This window comes from Sorex araneus, chromosome 11 (genome assembly GCF_027595985.1).
Source record: "Sorex araneus isolate mSorAra2 chromosome 11, mSorAra2.pri, whole genome shotgun sequence".
Classification (NCBI taxonomy): domain Eukaryota; kingdom Metazoa; phylum Chordata; class Mammalia; order Eulipotyphla; family Soricidae; genus Sorex; species Sorex araneus.
Window position 1 is genome coordinate 27,195,766 of NC_073312.1, and position 17,825 is coordinate 27,213,590.

General features: G+C 49.0%; 1 protein-coding gene across 2 annotated transcripts in view; it reads right to left on the bottom strand.

The window, feature by feature from the left end:
- The window catches only part of ENTPD7 (ectonucleoside triphosphate diphosphohydrolase 7), a 42,881-nt gene that overhangs the window by 19,716 nt on the left and 5,340 nt on the right, over positions 1–17,825 (bottom strand). For both annotated transcript variants that reach the window (XM_055119575.1, XM_055119574.1), the window contains exons 4-8: positions 9,609–9,814; positions 9,253–9,403; positions 7,532–7,635; positions 4,995–5,051; positions 1,572–1,705 (exon numbers count right to left, since the gene is read on the bottom strand). In XM_055119575.1, coding sequence (XP_054975550.1) covers positions 1,572–1,705; positions 4,995–5,051; positions 7,532–7,635; positions 9,253–9,403; positions 9,609–9,814 — 652 coding nt within the window. The remainder of the gene's footprint in view (positions 1–1,571; positions 1,706–4,994; positions 5,052–7,531; positions 7,636–9,252; positions 9,404–9,608; positions 9,815–17,825) is intronic.

Below are 17,825 nucleotides of genomic sequence, written 5' to 3' on the forward strand. Positions count from 1 at the left end.
TCTTGTCTACACAAGAGAACTTAAAACTTAGGTCTACAGACTCTCGGGTAAGTGCAAATTCATATCTCCAAGAGTCCTGCTAGCTGTCTGGATACACACTTCTCAGCTATCTCAAATATAGTATTCCACAAACTGAGTCCACGAACCGTAGGACTCCAGGGCTCAGCTCACGACCAGGAAGATGGTCTCATCCAAGCCATCCAGGCCATGTAGGTTTGCTCAGCATCAGTTCTGCCCTTTCCAGGTGGACTGTCTCTCCACCTGGTTAGAACCAGTTATCTACACAGGACTCTCAGGGTTTTCCCAGCCTGTATCATTACTCTACAATATCTCCTGAACTCTACATCCTCCCATATCCAGTTCACATGATCTACTATTCACTCCTTGCCCAAGGTTTTCTGATTTCATTTTTTCTCCTACTGACTCCAAAATTACCTTCCTAAGAAGAGAGACTGCAGGACTAGAGCAATAGCACAGCGGGTAAGGCATGCATGCGGCCAACCCAGGTTCGATTCCCAGCATCCCATATGGTCCCCTGAGCACTGCTAGGGATAATTCCTGAGTGTATGAGCCAGGAGTAACCCCTCTGCATCACCAGGTGTGACACAAAAAGTGAAAAAATAAAAAATAAAAGAAGACAGACTGGGTCACAGTCCCCGTATGCAAACTCGGTGCCTTGAGTCAATTTCTCCAGCTCTCAAAATACACTTTGTAGGGGCTGGAGAGAGAGTACAGTGGATAGAGCACTTGCCTTACATGTGGGCAACCTGTGACCCCCAGCATCCCAGTGAGCACTGCCAGGAGTAAATCCTGAGTTCTATCGCCAGGTGTGGCCCAGGTGTAGGCCAGGTGTGGCTCCAAAACCAACCAACCAACCAAAAATTATATTCTTTACATTTCAGTCAAGGAAGAAAATTAGAAGCAAAAGAATACAGGGTAAGGAGATTAAAAATGTTCCTAAAAATATTAGCTAATAAGGATTTATCAAATATATGCTCTGCTATTTTATATGTATTATCATGCATCTTATGTGTATTATATGAATACATACAGTAACTCTAGGAGATTTGTGGCACATTTTGAACTCCTAAAAGCTATTAAACTTTATGGCACCAGAGAAGACAGTCCAGCGGGTAGGGCAGTTGCCTTGCACGCGGCCAACCCAGGTCCGACCCCTGGCATCCCCATATGGTCCCCCTGAGCAGCGCCAGGAGTCATCCCTGAGCAGAGAGCCAGGCGCAAGCCCTGCGGTTACCTTCTCCATCCCCAAAGTAAAAAGAATCAAAGCTATTAAACATTACATGCTGGACAACTTGCTGCGGGCTTTAACACACAGCATCTGTAGCACCCTCGCAACCGAATGAAGCAGGAGATAGTATCTATTTCCTTTCCACCCATGAGAAAATGAGACTCCGAGAGGGAACCGATCAAGAGCTTGAGCTTCCAAGCCAAGAAGGAAGACCTGAGCATCGCTGGATGTGGCTCAAGGAAGTGGAGTTGGTCTGTGTCCAAAGACACGTGCTCCCGCCTTCTCAAGTACCGCCAAGTGAACCTCCCCACAGCCAAGATACCTGCTTCGGAGGAAGGAGCGTGGTGGAGGGAGGAACCTCGTAAGCAATCTGGAGGGAGGCTCCTCCCATGTCCAGTATCCCTACAGTCCTCTTGCGCCCCGATGTCAGCTCCTGGGGAGCTTCAGCACCTGATTCTAGAAGGGAACAGAAAGGGTCTGGCATGTGACAAGGAAGTTAGAAGGGGGCGGGGGGGGGGGGGGGGGGGAGGTGGGAACCAGGAATCCTTAAAAAAACTGAGAGTGACTCGCTCTGCAAGCCCCTGCCCGCCCTTGGCCATGGACCTTGCTTGCTTGGCCCTGGGCTCCTTTGCTTATCTCCATTCTGGAGAAGCCTGAGTGCTCTCCTGAACACATTTCCTCTGTTTCTCTCCTCACATCCTGCTAAGCAAGTTTTCCTCAATAAAAACTATCTTGCTGGGGCTGGAGTGATAGCACAGGGGGTAGGGCATTTGCCTTGCATGTGGCCAACCCAGGTTTGATTCCCAGCATCCCATATGGTCCCTCAAGCACCGCCAGGAGTAATTCCTGAGTGCAGAGCCAGGAGGAACCCCTGTGCATTGCCGGGTATGACCCAAAAAGAAAAAAAACTACCTTGCTTCACTAAAAACAAAATGAAACAAAACAAAACCCGATCGGTAGCTACAGTACAGCAGGTAGAGCGTTTGCCTTGCATGCGGCCAACCCGGGTTCAATCCCCAGCATCCCATATGGTCCCCCCGAGCACCACCAGGAGTGGTTCCTGAGTGCAAAGGCAGGGGTAACCCCTGAGCATTGCAAGGTGAATCCTAAAAATCAAAAACAAACAAACAAACATGAAAGCAAACTGGAATAATTAAGCTTACTCTATCAACTGTATATTACAGAGAATAATTTCAAGTGTCTTAGACGTGATATTTTGAATATATAACCCCCAAAAGATGTACCTTAGTGACAAAAGATATTTTAAACTGTATTCTACTAGTTTTATTTTTAATAATACAGTATTATCATTTTTAAACGATCATATGCTGTGGGAGAAAGCAACTAAATGTTTATGTTAATATCTTTAAGAAAAAATATCTGACATAAGAAAATGGGCATAAGTATGAAATCGATGAAATTAAACAATAACCATATAATAGGGTGCGGGGGTCACACACTCAGGGGTGTTCAGGAATAACTACCACAGTGCTCAGGGGAGCATGTAGTGCCACAGATCAAGCCTGGATCTCCTGTGTGCAAAGCAGTGGTCCAGCCTGCTTAGCTGTCTCCCCAACTATCCATGTAATCTTAAGTATGTATTGAAAATATCACTTTCTGGGGCTGGAGTGATAGCACAGAGGGTAGGGCATTTGCCTTGCACGCAGCCGACCCAGGTTTGATTTCCAGCATCCCATATGGTCCCCCAGCACTGCCAGGAGTAATTCCTGAGTGCAGAGCCAGGAGTAACCCCTGTGCATCGCCGGGTGTGATCCAAATGCAGAAAATATCACTATAACCCATAATTTTTCTTTTTCTAAAAAGACACATTTCCAATCCTGCCACTGGAAAGCTAGAAACCACGATAATCCAGGAGTGACAGCTCTCTGTGGTGTCAGGACCACCGCCTCTGTCATTTTCTGCTAAATGAAACCAGGACTTTAAAAACTGGCTTGGGGCTGGGATGCTAGAGCAAGGGGCTGGGCACAGGCTTTGCTTGCAGGCTCTAGATTTTATTCCTGGCACCACATGATCCTCTGTGCACTGCCAGGAGCAACCCCCAAGCACAGAGCCAGGAGTATCCCGCAAGCACCACCAAATACAGGCCCCACCTCCCAACCATGCGGCACCCCACCTGGTGCTGAAGCCCTGCCAGGGCTTCTAGGTGTGGCCCAAAATTAAAATAAAAATCCAATAGGAAGTACTACATTTTGTTTAATTTAAGAGAAAAAAATAGGTCACACAATAGAATACGGCGAAAGTTCTCCTATTCATTTTAAATGGGGTTATTCGTTTTGTTCTGTTCTGGGGTCATATAGGGTGCCAGGGATCAAACCAAGGTCTGCGACGTGCATGGCAAGAGAGAGAGGGGGGTGCAGGTTTTTGCCTGGCACAAGGCCCTCAGTGTTTCGATAACCAGCACCGCATATGGTCCCCTGAGCACCTCCATGAGTGGTGACCTCTGAGCACAGAGCCAGGGAGTAGTCCTGAGCACTCCCTGATGAGGCCCAAAGCTGAAACATTCAATAAACAGGATGAACTGGGGCTCCCAAGCAGTTGGCAGAGGGCCTGGAGACCCACTGCCAGTGCTACTCAGCCATCTGGCCAGGACAGTGACAAATGAGGGCCCAAAGACGTGGGCATTGAGCTGTCGGGGACCCCAAGACCAGCCCAATCGTGCTTGGGAACCTCAGGCGTCACACCCAGCAGGGCTTGGGGGGGGCCATGTGGTGCCAAGGGTCAGGCCCCCAAAGCGCATGCGCCCAGCCCCCTGCTACCTCTCCAGCCCCTGGAATGACGGTGCCCTAGTTATGGTGGCTGCTCAATGTACAGACCATTCTTTGCTACAATTCAAAGCCATATATTTAACTCAATTATTTCCCAGAAGGTACAATTAAATGGTTCCTTAAAAAATAAAGTAAAATATCAATAAAGAAAACATAAAATGAAGAAAAAAAATATGAATAGAAAAAAAATCTGTAATATGTGAAAGAATGGGAACCCCAAAATGGCAAAACAGGGGCCTGAGCAATAGTACAGTGTGTAGGGCATTTGCCTTGCATGCAGCCGACCCAGATTCAATCCCATATGGTCCCCTGAGCACAGTCAGAAGGAATTCCCGAGAGCAGAGCCAGGAGCATCTCGGGGCATGATTCTCCCCACCTCCCTCAAAAGAAAAGAAAAAGAAAAAGACATGTCAAAAAATTGAGCCTGGGTCATTTACTCACAAAGGTTCATTTAATCCTTAACATTAACTTTTGTGAATGTTTAGAATTTTCCATATCAGGACCTTAAAAATAAAGAATACATTTTTGTCCATTTTGGTGTCCAGGAACCCAACCCAGCACCTCCTACTTGTGAAGCCTATGCTCAACTACTGAATCTTGGGCAATAAAAAAGTTTTAAAAGTAAATTAGACTTGGGGAACGAATTAAAAATTAAAGGTACATGTTTTTTAAAGAACCACTTGAAATCAGAACTACTAGGGGCCGGAGCGATAATACAGCAGGTAGGGTGTTTGCCTTGCTCGTGGCCAACCAGGATTCCCCGGCATCCCATATGGCCCCCAAGCACCGTCAGCAGTACTTCCTGAATGCAGAGCTAGGAGGAACCCCTGAGCATCACCTGGGTGTGACCCAAAAAAGGAAAGGGGAAAAAAAAAAAAAAAGAACCAATATGCTACTAAAAGGTTATGATTTACACTTCCAATCCTTAAAGAACTGTCACATAAGACAGGATTACTTACCATCCTCATGGTCGAATCTTCCCAAAACAAAGTTGATTCCAATCCACGCATAAACCCCTAGGAGAAAGGGAAGTGCCTCCACTTAGCTCTCTCTGCTACACCAGGCCAGAGCCTCCCCCAGCGCCTGCTCTGCGCCACTCTTACAGAGCACATGACGATGAAATTTCACCCCCCCACTCTTACAGAGCACATGACGATGAAATTTCACCTCCCCCCACTCTTACAGAGCACATGATGATGAAATTTCACCCCCCCTCAGAGCATGAATCAAGAATGATTGGTTTCGCCACATCTTTTCTTTCTCTTTTTTTAAAACTACTGAACGGTTCTAAACTGCCTCTGGTGAAAAGGAAAAAAATGTACAGAAGCAGGAGTTTAAAAAAAAAGTTTAAAATTTTAAAAATCAAGGCATCTTGGGGCTGGGCTAGATGGAATAAAACACATTTCCTGTGATTTCCCCAAGGGATGATGAAAGACCAACAAATACCCAGACTCTGGGTGGAAAGCATGGTAGGGCTTTCTGGAAATTCTGAAGGAACATGATAACAGGAACCCGGGGACAGAGAACAGGAGTGAAAGCACCAAATGACCAGTAGCTAGCCTCCCCTCCCTCCCCTGTCCTGAAATTGCCTGGTCGGCGTGGAACTCAGAGGTGCACAGGTGGGGTGTACAGGAAGAATGCGAAGGACTTTGCTTCTTGCTTCAAGGAGCAGAAGAGGAACAGCAAAGTTTCCAAAGGAGTGAAAATCCTTTGATAGTTTGTTTGTTTTCTTGTGTGTTTTGTTTTGAACAGCAGGGGAGGAGGTTTGGGGAGCCCAGTGGTGCTCACGGCTTCCTCCTGGCTCTGTGATTAGGGAACCATATAGGTGCCAGCAACTGAACCCAAGTTGGCCATGTGCAAAGCAAGCGCCCTACCTACTGTACTATCACTTGGCTTCCACTTGATTTTTTTTTCAAGTTTTTGGGCCACACCTAGCAATGCTCAGGAGTAACTCCTGGCTCTGCACTCAGGAAGTATTCCTGGGGGTGCTCGGGAGACCATATGGGTGCCAAGGGATTGAACCTGGGTCAGCCGCGTGCAAGGCCAGTACTCTACCCGATGTACTATCCTCTCTGCCCTCCCCTGTTCCCCATTAAATTTTTTTTAAGTCTTGTCCCCTGCCAGGCAGCCTGCAGCAGGAGAGGTGGAGGCTGGACAGGTGCCCGGCACCGTGAGAATGAGGACTCCCTCTCTCTGCTCAGAGGAGCTAGCAGGCCTGCAGCTTCTTCTCCTCTCTCTGTCCTCTGTCGAGTGGCCTTCCACATAGACACGATCATGGACATGGATGACGACTTTCTGACCTGAATGTTAGTCTTGGGAGCAACAAATGCCTGGGAGATCGTGGAAGAAGGGAAGGATCAGTGGGGAACAAGCCGTAGTGCTTAGCTGCAAGCAACACGCACACATAGATCTGCCCTAAATGTGGGCCTAAGGGTCTGGGTGGGTGGGTGGGTTGGTGTCAGGGTCTGTCGACAACCCTGTTAAACGGGCTCTGCCCAGGTTTGAGACTGGCCACTGGCTGGCACAGACAAGTTGCAGTGCCCAGGCTTTAAAAATGAATCCATAGACTCACAACCCACTGAAGGTGGGTGAGAACTTGAGGCTTGACCCTAATCAGGTCTGCTGTCTGCTAGAACCAACGCCCCAGAATCCATATTCCCTTTAGGATTAAACAAAGAAACAAATGGATTTTTAGGATTAAAACATACCAAGCTAAAATTGCAAAAAGTAGATCTTTTCCCTTATGGGAACTGAAAGATCTTCTCTTTTTCACAAAACGGAAACTATTTCCTCACCCAGGCCATATTTGGGTGGAACTATGAGCACATGTTCAAGATGTTAACTCCAGACTCCACTAGTGTGAGTCTTCAGAGAAGTATCAATACCACAGAGTAAAATAACAGGAGAGCCCATAAAAACAGTAACTCACCATTCCCTGCAATGAAAGTGCCCCTTGCTTGAGGCTCAAGCCATTTGCTTTATATGCTCAGTACGTTGCCTAGATGCAAGTTTTCAAAACAACAAATAGCTCAACAAAGACCTATTATGGCTTATCACTGAATACTGAAGCATCCTAAGAAGCTCAGTGTTTCGCACAAAGCTAAAAACTGGGGCTGAAAAGAAAGTACAGCAGGGAGGGCACTTAGGTTGCACAGAGCTGACCAGAGTTCAATCCTAGCATCCCATATGGTCCCCAAGCACTGCCAGAAGTAGTTCCTGAGTACAGAGCCAGGAGTAATCCCTGAGCATCACCTACTATGGCCCAAAAACCCATAAGAAACACACACACACACAAACACACACACAAACACGAGTGTATCATTTTTAGAAGCCATGTTCTAGAGTAAATACCAAAGCAAGAATATGCAACTAACCACATAAAACAGTAGAGCCGAATCAAGAGAAATCTCACAAAAATTAAAATTAAATAAGTAAAGTAATCCTCTAGCTACAGAGGGTCACAAGCTGAGCCGGAACACCCCTCAGAGCCCAGTACCTTCCTGCTTCCCAGAGATCACTTCCGCCTGAGATTGTGAAAAGAGGAAGTCAAACTCCAGAGGTAAATCTTTCACGAGATCAGTCAGGATAGCCAACTGCTTGCTGCAAGAGAGAACACCAAAAAAAAAAAAAAAAAAAAGAAGAAGAAGCAAAAGTTAATTGTTAAACTCCTCACAATCATCCTGACCTTCGACTAAGCCTTGCCACCGTTCACTTTTTACCTGCCTTTTCCACCTGGTTCTTCCACCAGCTTCTCCCTGGTTCCAAAGGTTTGAACCACCTCCCCAGTCTAGCCTCTTACTCACAGGATGACAAAGTTCTAGCAGTATGTCTCCTCTCTCTAATGTTACAATCCAGATTGCGTGAAAGATGAAACTATATGGGGACCAGAACAATAGTACAGTGGGGAGGGTGCTTGCCTTGCATGTGGTCGACCTGGGTTCGATCCCCAGCATCCCATATGGTTCCCCGAGCACTGCCAGGAGTGATTCCAGGTACAGAGCCAGGAATAACTCCTGAGTATCACTGAGTGTGGCCCAAAAACAAACAACAACAAAAAGACAACTGAAAAGATGAAACTATGGTGTGAGACCTCTTATAAGGGTGAGAATAAACGAGCCACAGGAATTTGAAGTCCAGTTTCCTAATCTATAGAATAGATGCACTGACAGTGTTTTTACTGCGGAAAAAAGCTGGCATGTAGTCCCATTCTCAAATCTTACACAAGCCAGCAGCAATGCCTCACAATGCCACAAGAAGTGAGGTTAGATCCACAATCCTTCACACAAACTAACAATGAATGTTTTCATCCCTGTTTCCATATTTCTAGAGAAGTTCCATTTTTATCTTTATAAAACATGTTATCTGTTGAACCCAAAGAGGATTAAAATACAAAGGTGATAATATCTTAGGGATAATAGCTGAAGCTTAGTATATCTGTGACTCTTTTTCCTCTAAAGTTTTATGTTATCTGTGGTATGAGACAAAGGAAAGCAAGAAACAAAACCGGAATAATACAAATCTGGAGAAAATGTCGGTTAAAAGAGCAATCAGGGTCAGAGTGTTAGTACAGTGGGTAGAGTATTGTCTTTCATGCCAGCCTAGGTTTAATCCCCGGCATCTGATACGCCCCACCCCCACCCCCCTTCGAGCTTGCCAGGAGTGATCTCTGAGCACAGAACCAGAAGTAAATAAACCCTGAGCACTGCCAGGTGTGGCCCCCAAACCAAATAAATAAATAAGACCTATCATCTTGGATCTTTCACACTATTCATACGAAAACGTTCTCAGGGCCTCTCAGGGCTGGAGAGATAGTGCAGCAGGTAGGGCACTTGATTGGCGCGTGACTGACCCAGTTCAATCCCGAAGGCCCTACAGGAGTGACTCCTGAGCAAAGGGCCAGGAGCCAGTCCTGAGCACCACTGGTGTGGCCCCCGAACAGAAGCTGACAGAGACAGCCGCCTTCCCAGGGGAGCCCTCCTCCCCGCCCTCCCAGAGACGCAGCACCAGGAAAGCACTGGGCCTGGTAGAGGTGGGTGCACGGGGGCTCTGCCCGGCTTCTAAGCCACCGTGCCCTCTACCGCAGCCTCCCCACAGTGGCAAAGGGCAGGGATGGGAACCCCAACCCTCAGCCCCCACGGACCCAGCACGACCCACTTCTCACCTCCCAAACAGTGGCCCCCAGCCCTTGGCCCCACGTCCCCTGCCCGACCCCCTCACCTCTCGGGCAGCAGCCTCATGCCCGCCGTGCACAGGATGTACAGGGGCGTCTCCTTGTGCTTCCTCACGGGCACGTGAGCCGCCGCGAAGCTCAGCAGCGGGCGCAGGTAGTCACTGGCGTGCTCGGGGGTGTCGGCCATGGCAGAGATGCCTGCGGTAGAGAAAACAACCCCCCTTGGAGGAGGGGCCCCCCCACTCCCCAACCCTGGGCCAGGAGTACAAGGGACCGGGGTTCGTGGTCGAAAGCTGCAGACCACTCAGGCCTCCAGAAGCAGCAAGCGTGCCCGCCCCCTGCCCTCCTGGCCCCTGTGCCCACCGGTGCCCGGCAGGTGAGCGGCACTGCACTCGGTACGTACCTGGCTTGATCTTTTTCACCACCGGTTGGCTGTTGCGGTCCCTCATCTGTTTGATGTCCAGGAGGTCGTGGGGGTTCCCGTTGTGTTTGGGCCAGAAATAGACAAATATCCGGGAGCCGCTGCTGCCACAGTCCACAACCAGCCCGTAGCTGAGGTTCGGGTCTTCGGTGTCCGTGGCCTCCAGGTCCCCCACTCGAGCCAGATACCTGGGCCAGGCAAAGACAGAGCCCGGGCTGAGGAGGCCCCGCCCTCCCGCGCAGCCCTCTTCAACCTTTCGACTGACCGGTGAAAAGGGGAGAAATAACTCACGGACCCGCTGACATTTAAGATAGAAAGCAGGGGTCGGAGCGATAGTACGGCAGGTAGGACGTTTGCCTTGCATGCAGCCAACCCGGGTTCAATTCCCTCATGCACTACCAGGAGTAATTCCTGAGTACAGAGCCAGGCGTGACCCCTGAACACTGCTGGGTGTGACCCAAAAAGCTTAAAAAAAAGAAAGAAAAAAAGAAAACCAAACGTTTTCCACTTTTAGAATCCAGTGTTAGAAAATACAAGTTTTAGCTACTGCGGTATCTGCTGCTTGGAGCTGAGCTCCACGGTGGGCACGGGGGCGGCGGCCTCTGTGGCCCAGTGCCACGGATCCAACCATGGCGTGAAGAGCAGGCCCTAGAGGCAGCTCTGCTGAATTCACTGGTTCCTGGGTCTTCATCATCAGCCACATGTGCCAGGCTTCTGCCACCATGTCTCCTACTGACAGGCTGAAACAGTCCTGTCTGTGCTTGCTGACACAGCCGAGACAACAGCTGGTGTGTCTGCAGGGAGGCCACTAGCCTGGCGAACTCTGACTCCTCCACTCCGGGCTCTGTGCTGACCCTGGCTGGTCAGCAAATAATCTTTCACCACCCCACAGCACAGAGCTGGTCTGACCGTTTACGACCCTTTAAATTTGGGGGCACTCTGTTATGCTCACTAGAACACTAAAATAAGATGAACAACCTCCATTTTTGGGGGGGGATAAAAGGGAGAAGGGACAGCGGGTAGGGCGTTTGCCTTGCACGCAGCCAACCCAGGTTCGATTCCCAGCATCCCATATGGTCCCCTGAGCACCGCCAGGAGTAATTCCTGAGTGCAGAGCCAGGAGTAACCCCTGTGCATCGCCAGGTGTGACCCAAAAAGCAAAAAAAAAAAAAGAGGAAGAAGGGAGGTTGATGGTGTGGGGAAGAGGGGTTTAGGCTGAGTCAAAAAGTGCTTCTGAAATCATGAAATTCGCACATAAGTGGATCAACATGGAAAGTATCATGTTAAGTGAAATGAGTCAGAAAGAGAGAGACAGACATAGAAAGATTGATCGCACTCATCTGTGGAATATAAAATAACAGAGTGGGAGACTAAGACCCAAGAGTTGTAGAGATAAGGACCAGGAGGTCTGCCCCACAGCTTGGAAACTGGCCTCACATGCTGGGGGAAAGGCAGCTGAGATAGAGAAGGGAACACCAAGTAGAGGATGTTGGGAGGACCCATTCGGGTTGAAAGACTCGAGCTGAAAGCAGACTATAGACTGAACATGAAGGCCCTTCAATACCTCTATTGCAAACTACAACACCCAAAAAAGAGCAAGAACAAAAGGGAATGCCCTGCCGCAGAGGCAGGGTGGGGTGGTGCGGAATGGGCTGGGGGTGGTGAGAGGGATACTGGGATCATTGGTGGAGGAGAATGGGCACTGGTGGAGGGATGGGTAAATGATCACTGTATGAGTGAAATGCAAACACAAAAGTTCATAAGTTTGTAACTGTACATCACAGTGATTCACTAATAAAAAATTTTAAAAAAATTAAAAATACCACCCCCCCAAAATAAAATAAAATGCACTTGGTCACTGTTAAAAAAGAAAAAAAAGTTCTTCTGAGCCCAGGCTTTAATTAACACTCAAGTACATTCCAGCCCCTTTCAAAGGCTAGGGCCCAGAGAAACAGTACGGGGGGGAGGGCGCCTGCCTTGCATGCAGCTGACTGGACCCCCCCACCCCCGGCATCCCATATGGTCCCCTGAGCACTGAAGTAATTCCTGAGTGCAGAGCCAGGAGGAACCTCTGAGCATCGCCCTGGTGTGGCCCAAAGACAAACAAACAAAGGTTTTGGTTGCAGAGGGGCCTGGTAAGAACAGTTCATAGATTACTGCTCAAAAAAAAGGAACACACTTTAAAAAATTAATTGAATTAAACAAATTTTTTAAAGTAAAGGAGAAGGGGCGTTTGACTTGCACGAAGCTGACCCAGGTTCGATTCCCAGCATCCCATATGGTCCGCCGAGCACCGCCAGGAGTAACTCCTGAGTGCATGAGTGCATGAGCCAGGAGTAACCTCTGTGCATTGCCAGGTATGACCCAAAAACAAACAATCAAAAAAAAAAAGTAAGGGAGAGCTCTAAATTTTTGGTGCTGAGAGTACATACAAACTCTGCAGGTGGTTAGGCATGTTACAACTCTGTTTTGAAATTCCTTGAAATCTGAGTACTAATCTGAGTTGCTCCTAATAAGATCTCAACCCTACCCCCACCCCCCTCCCAATAAGCTCTAAGTTCAACCCCCTCTGCCACTACCTGCCCACGCTTTACATGCTGGGCACAGTTTCATAGTCTACAATACACAACACACTTGGGGGGACGGCCTCCTGGCAGAGGCTGGGGGCTGTGTGGCTGTAAGAGATTTCTGGTTTCTGCCTACAGGCACTCAGCTCCCCCCCACAGGCATCTGCTTAAGGGAAGAACAAGGGTTTGCATTTCATGGTAATATTGTAAATTATTACCCTAGATAAGGTGACAGTTTTTTTTTTCCTGGATCTGAAATGAGAGTGAGCTGTGGGAAAGGCAGCAGGTGGTGACCCCTGATTCCACGTCACCCCTCTTTCCCATCCTTAGCAACCTGCCACAGCCACCCACCACCCCGGGACGGCTCATGCTGACCTCACGACAAGAGGCCAGCCACCGGGACCCAGTCCCAGATACCCGCACAGAACGACCAGCCCCAGACGCCTGCACAGACCCACCACGGGAGATGCCCTGGACAGGTGAGAAACGGGCCGGCGGGCCCATCACCAGCCCAGTTCCCACTTCTTATTTCCTGCCCTCAAAGAGCCTTGCCCTACAAGGAGCTCTCTCGGAAAACCAGCCCTTCTGCTTCTCTCTCACCGTCTCAATGCCTTCCCTCCTACTTCTCTTCTAAGACAAAGGTTCTCAGACTATGGGTTGGGGGATGGGGGGGTTGGTTTTTGTTGAGCTTTATTTTATGTTATTTTCTTCCCTTGACTTCCCGTCATTATGGTGGTGGTTGTTGGAATGACTGGGGTGGGGGTCACACCCATGCCCAGCTGCAGGGCTCACACATTTTTAACTGAATGCTTGCAGGGGATTGGGGGTGGAGGGGGGGTGGAGGCGGGGAGTGACATCCCAGGTTGTGGTACCCAAATCCCCAAAGGGCTGTGCTCCTTTCACCGAGGTGCGTGCACCCTTGCTCGCCAAGGTCACACTCCTGAGTCTGTAGAACTGACCGATGGCGGGGGAGAGGTCTCACTTCCTGGCCACGACGCCCCTTTATGGTCTCCTGGGCCCTGGGGATCACAGACTGCACAGAGCTGCTAAGATTGCGAGTGACGCCGTGACAGCATTGGGGGTGGAGTCTGGACCTCGTGCTTGCGGGCCAGGCATGTTCGGTCACCGGTTCCGGCCACTGGTTCCATGTGAGGGGGCCTGAGGATGCCACGATGCTCAGGCCCTGCCCCGGTAGGGATTCTCCAAACCACCCTGGGGGTGCGTGGGGGCCTCCAGGTTACAGGCTGTGACACACTCTGACAGCTACCACTCTATTGTGACTTTTCCCAATGTCCATCCACTTCTCTACCTGCTGTTTCCCCTGTCCCTTCCTTGACCAGGGCTCCTAGTTCTCCTCCACTCACCAATGCTGATACTTACCAACACATAAACACACAACCCAACACTTCCGCACCCTTGGCCGGGAGACAAATCAAAAGGCTAGACTGATGAGTTTGCATGCAGGGGCCCTGGATTTCGACCCCGGGTACCACATAGTCCCCTGAGTATCTCCAGGGGAGGCTCTAAAACCAGAAAAACAAAACACACTAAAGCTGACTCTTAGGCTATCTAGAGGACTCCTCCTCTGGTCTAAAATATTGGGGGCAGAGAGATAGTACAGTGGGTAAGGCGTTCGGGCAGACCTGGGTTGATTCCCCAGCATCCCATATGGTCCCCTGAGCACCGCCAGGAGTGATTTCTCAGTGCAGAGCCAGGAGGAACCCCTGTGCATAGCCAGATGGGCCCCCTAACAAAAAATAAAATAAAATAAAATGCTGAGGGTCAGTATTCCTGAGGAACAGTTTGCTTACATTTCAGAAGGAGCCCCTGAGGATTATTTCAAAGCTGCTGACCCCCACCTCTTCATGTGAATTATCAGTTTCTCAAGAGCAGTGGCCTTATCACTATGGTTTTCTGATATGCACCAAGACCGGTTTGGTTTGGCTCCCAGCTCACGCTGGAAACACGGTGACTAAGAACCCCTCTCTGCACTTGTGTGGCTTGTAACAAAAATCAGCAGGTCTTAAAAAGTTTCAACAGCTTTTCAAAGAATCCTATAGCCCCCTTTGGCTCCTGTCAAGAAACCACCTTGCAGCTTTCATCTGGGGACACTTCTGCCTTGCGCTTCCTGTTCTCTTCAAAGTCTGCAGTGACAGAGCAAACGTCAGCTGACGCTAGAACAGGAGAGAGGAAGACACACGAGTGGCCACTTCCTATTTAAGGCTCATCTCCACCTAATCACTGCAGGCTGCAGGAAGTCACTACTCTCCTCATCTTGCAAACAAACCGGGGACTCAGAGTTACTTACCCCCAGGGCTGTGAGAGCTGGTCACTGCACAGCAGGACCCTCCTGCCCTGCAGATATTTCACTAAGCAATCCCTGAATGGACCTAAATCCCTAGGAAAACACACACAGACACACAGACATACAGACACACAGACATACAGACACCACACACACCCCTCCCACCACCCCCACCCCACACAGAAACATGATTCTCCAGACACACAGACACACACACAGACACACACACAAACACACACACACACAGACACACACACACACACACACACACACACACACCCCTCCCACCACCCCCGCCCCCACCCCAGAAACATGATTCTCCAGTGGTTTACTGCTGGGTCAATGGAAAGAAAGTGAGCCATCAGTACATTACCCGGGACAGAATGGGAAGACAACGGCTTTCCACTGCCATTATCCCGGAAACACTAACAGCATTAGAGCAGTAACTAACCAAACCTTTATCTACCCTACAAAATCAGCACAAATTATACCACTTTAAGCATTTAAACCGAGCTCAGTAATATGCCATATATCTATCAACGCAGCCCCCATCAGCACGGAACTAGCTTTTTGCTAAACGCCATCATACTCGTACCACCATTCAGGGGTCATAACCAACTAGACAGACACCACCGCCACCACATGACGGATGGCCCATACAGGCCCAGAAACGCTTTTGTTTGGCTATTGCCTATCTCCTAATAAGATGATTAGGCGCAGTCAGGAACATGCATAGATCAATGCTCTGCTTATAAACACCAGACCCGCCAATGATGCATGAATGTGAACTCACATGCAAAAAAAGTCTCTGAGTTGTTCCAGTGAACATAAGCACCCTCTGACTTCACCATATAGTCTACTGCTGGCAATTTTTTTTCTTTCTAACCAAAAGCACCGTTGCCCTTTTGACTTGATTTAAACAGAAGTGAAATTCCTCCCAAAGGCTAATACTAGGAACTAGCTGGAGGAACTACATTCACAATCTGCTCCCGGATGGCAAAGGAGTAGGAAGGCACCAGAGAGCTCCGGCAGCTGGAGGCAAGCGTTACACGCTGAAGCCCCATGCTAGGATCAGACCTGGGGTCCCCCTATGCAAAGCATGCACTCAGCCCATCGAGCTTTCTCCGGCCCCAGGGAAATCAGTTTAACAAAACATGTAGGACTCTTTGTCACCACTGCAATGGTTTGTAGAAACTGCTTTTTGCGAGGCTACCTTTTCATTTTTTTTTTTTCTTTTTGGGTCACACCCAGCGATGCACAGGTGTCACTCCTGGCTCTGCACTCAGGAATTACCCCTGGTGGTGCTCAGGGGACCATATGGGATGCTGGGAACCGAACCTGGGTCGGCTGCGTGCAAGGCAAACGCCCTACCCGCTGTGCTATTGCTCCAGCCCCAACCTTTTCATTATTTTTACTTTTTAAATTTTAGTTTGAGCTTTGGAGCCACTTGTGGCTTCCTTCTGGCTCTGGCTCAATGATCTCTTCGGGAGGAGCGCAGGGAAGCACACGCATGACGAGCACGCAAAGCAAGCGCCGAACTCTGCACTGTCCCTCCACCCCATGGACTCTACTTTTAATAAATGCTCTCTTATTTTTTAATTTTAATTTAATAATTTTTTTATTTTAATTTTGGGACACCCACCCAGGCTTATTCCTGACTCTACACTCAGGAAGCACTCCTGGCAGTGCCCTGGGGACCCTATGGGATACTGGCATTTTAGTTTTGTTTGTTTGGGTTTTGTGACCATACCGGTGGTGCTCGGGGCTTACTCCTGGCTCTGTGCTCAGGAGTCACTCCTGTTGGCTACAGAGAGGCCATATAGGATACCAGAGATCAAACTTAGATTGGCTGCTGGTAAGGCTGCCTGACCCATTGTACTGTCTCTCTAGCCCCATATGGGATACTGGTGATTGAACCCAGATCAGCTGCATGCAAGGCAAGCACCCTACCAGCTGTACTATCTCTCCAGCCCCAATAAATGTCCTCTTTCCTGGGGCCAGAGAAATAGCACAGCAGACAAGGTGCTTGCCTTGCATGTGGCTGACCTGAGTTCAGTTCCCAGCACCACATATGGTCTCCAGAGCCCCACCAGGAAAGATTCCTGAGCAGAAAGCCAGGAGTCCAAAAACAAACAAAGAAAAAGTCCTCTGTCCTGCCTTACAGTCTGGACGCTGGGAATTACTGACGACTGTCATCTCTGGGGCCATTGCTAATGACCACTATGCAGTCCCCACCTCCACACTCTTCTACTGTGCCGTCATTTGCTTTGTTCAGAGCCAAGAGAGAGAACAAATCTAATTAAAACAGCATGTGAAACAAATGCAAGCAATCTCCAAGCGAGGGCCTATCTTATCAGCAAAGTCCGTGAGCTTTAAGAGACAAGGGAACGCGAACTTAGTGAACTGGGCAATATCAAGCTTGGCCACACACGGGTCCTGATTAACTTCTGATTCTTAAACTATGTTCCTTAGTCTGGACAGTGCAGTTCCTGATTCTTGGGGTTTTTTTTTGTTTGTTTGCTTTTTCTTTTTGGGTCACATCCAGCGATGCTCAGGGGTTACTCCTGGCTCTGCATTCAGGAATCACTCCTGGCGGTGCTCAGGGGACTATACGGGATGCTGGGAATCGAACCCAGGTTGGCCACATGCAAGGCAAACACCCTACCCGCTGTGCTCTTGCTCCAGCCCCTCTTGATTCTCAGTTATACACATTCAATTATCTTATTGGGAAGTGTGTCTGTTTTTTGGAACTAGTCTAGGACCGCCATGAGTTCTGGGACTGATGTTTTGGCCATCCTGTACCCCAGTGCCTGGCAAAGCGGCATGTTCCTGGCACACTCTCATGGAGGTTTTGCTACTTCAGTGACCCACGAGTCTGCTGTGTGTGAATGCACGTAATTTTCCACAGCAGAGTATGCACATATAAGGGCTGGAGAGATACCACAGCAGGTAAGACACTTGCCTTGCCCGGTTCAATCCCAGGCACCATATAGAGTCCCCCAAGCCTCACCAGGAGTAAGCCCTGAGCACTGCCTGGTATGGTACACAGGGGAAAAAATAGTAATATGCACATAAATTTACACATAATATGCATATTATAGTTCATGAAGGAAGCAGCAGTTTTGGGTTACATGACTACTGATTGCTCAGCCAGAGTTTCACAGGGTGAGCAGACTCAGGTAAGGTGATCTCCTCAGCAGTACTTCCAGCTTACTTCAATTAATTCAATGTAACAAGTATTTAATGGATCCGATACCCTGGGGAGTAGTGGCTGACAAGAGCTGAACTATCAGATCCCTCTGCTCCTGTGGCTCTCAAATGCATCTA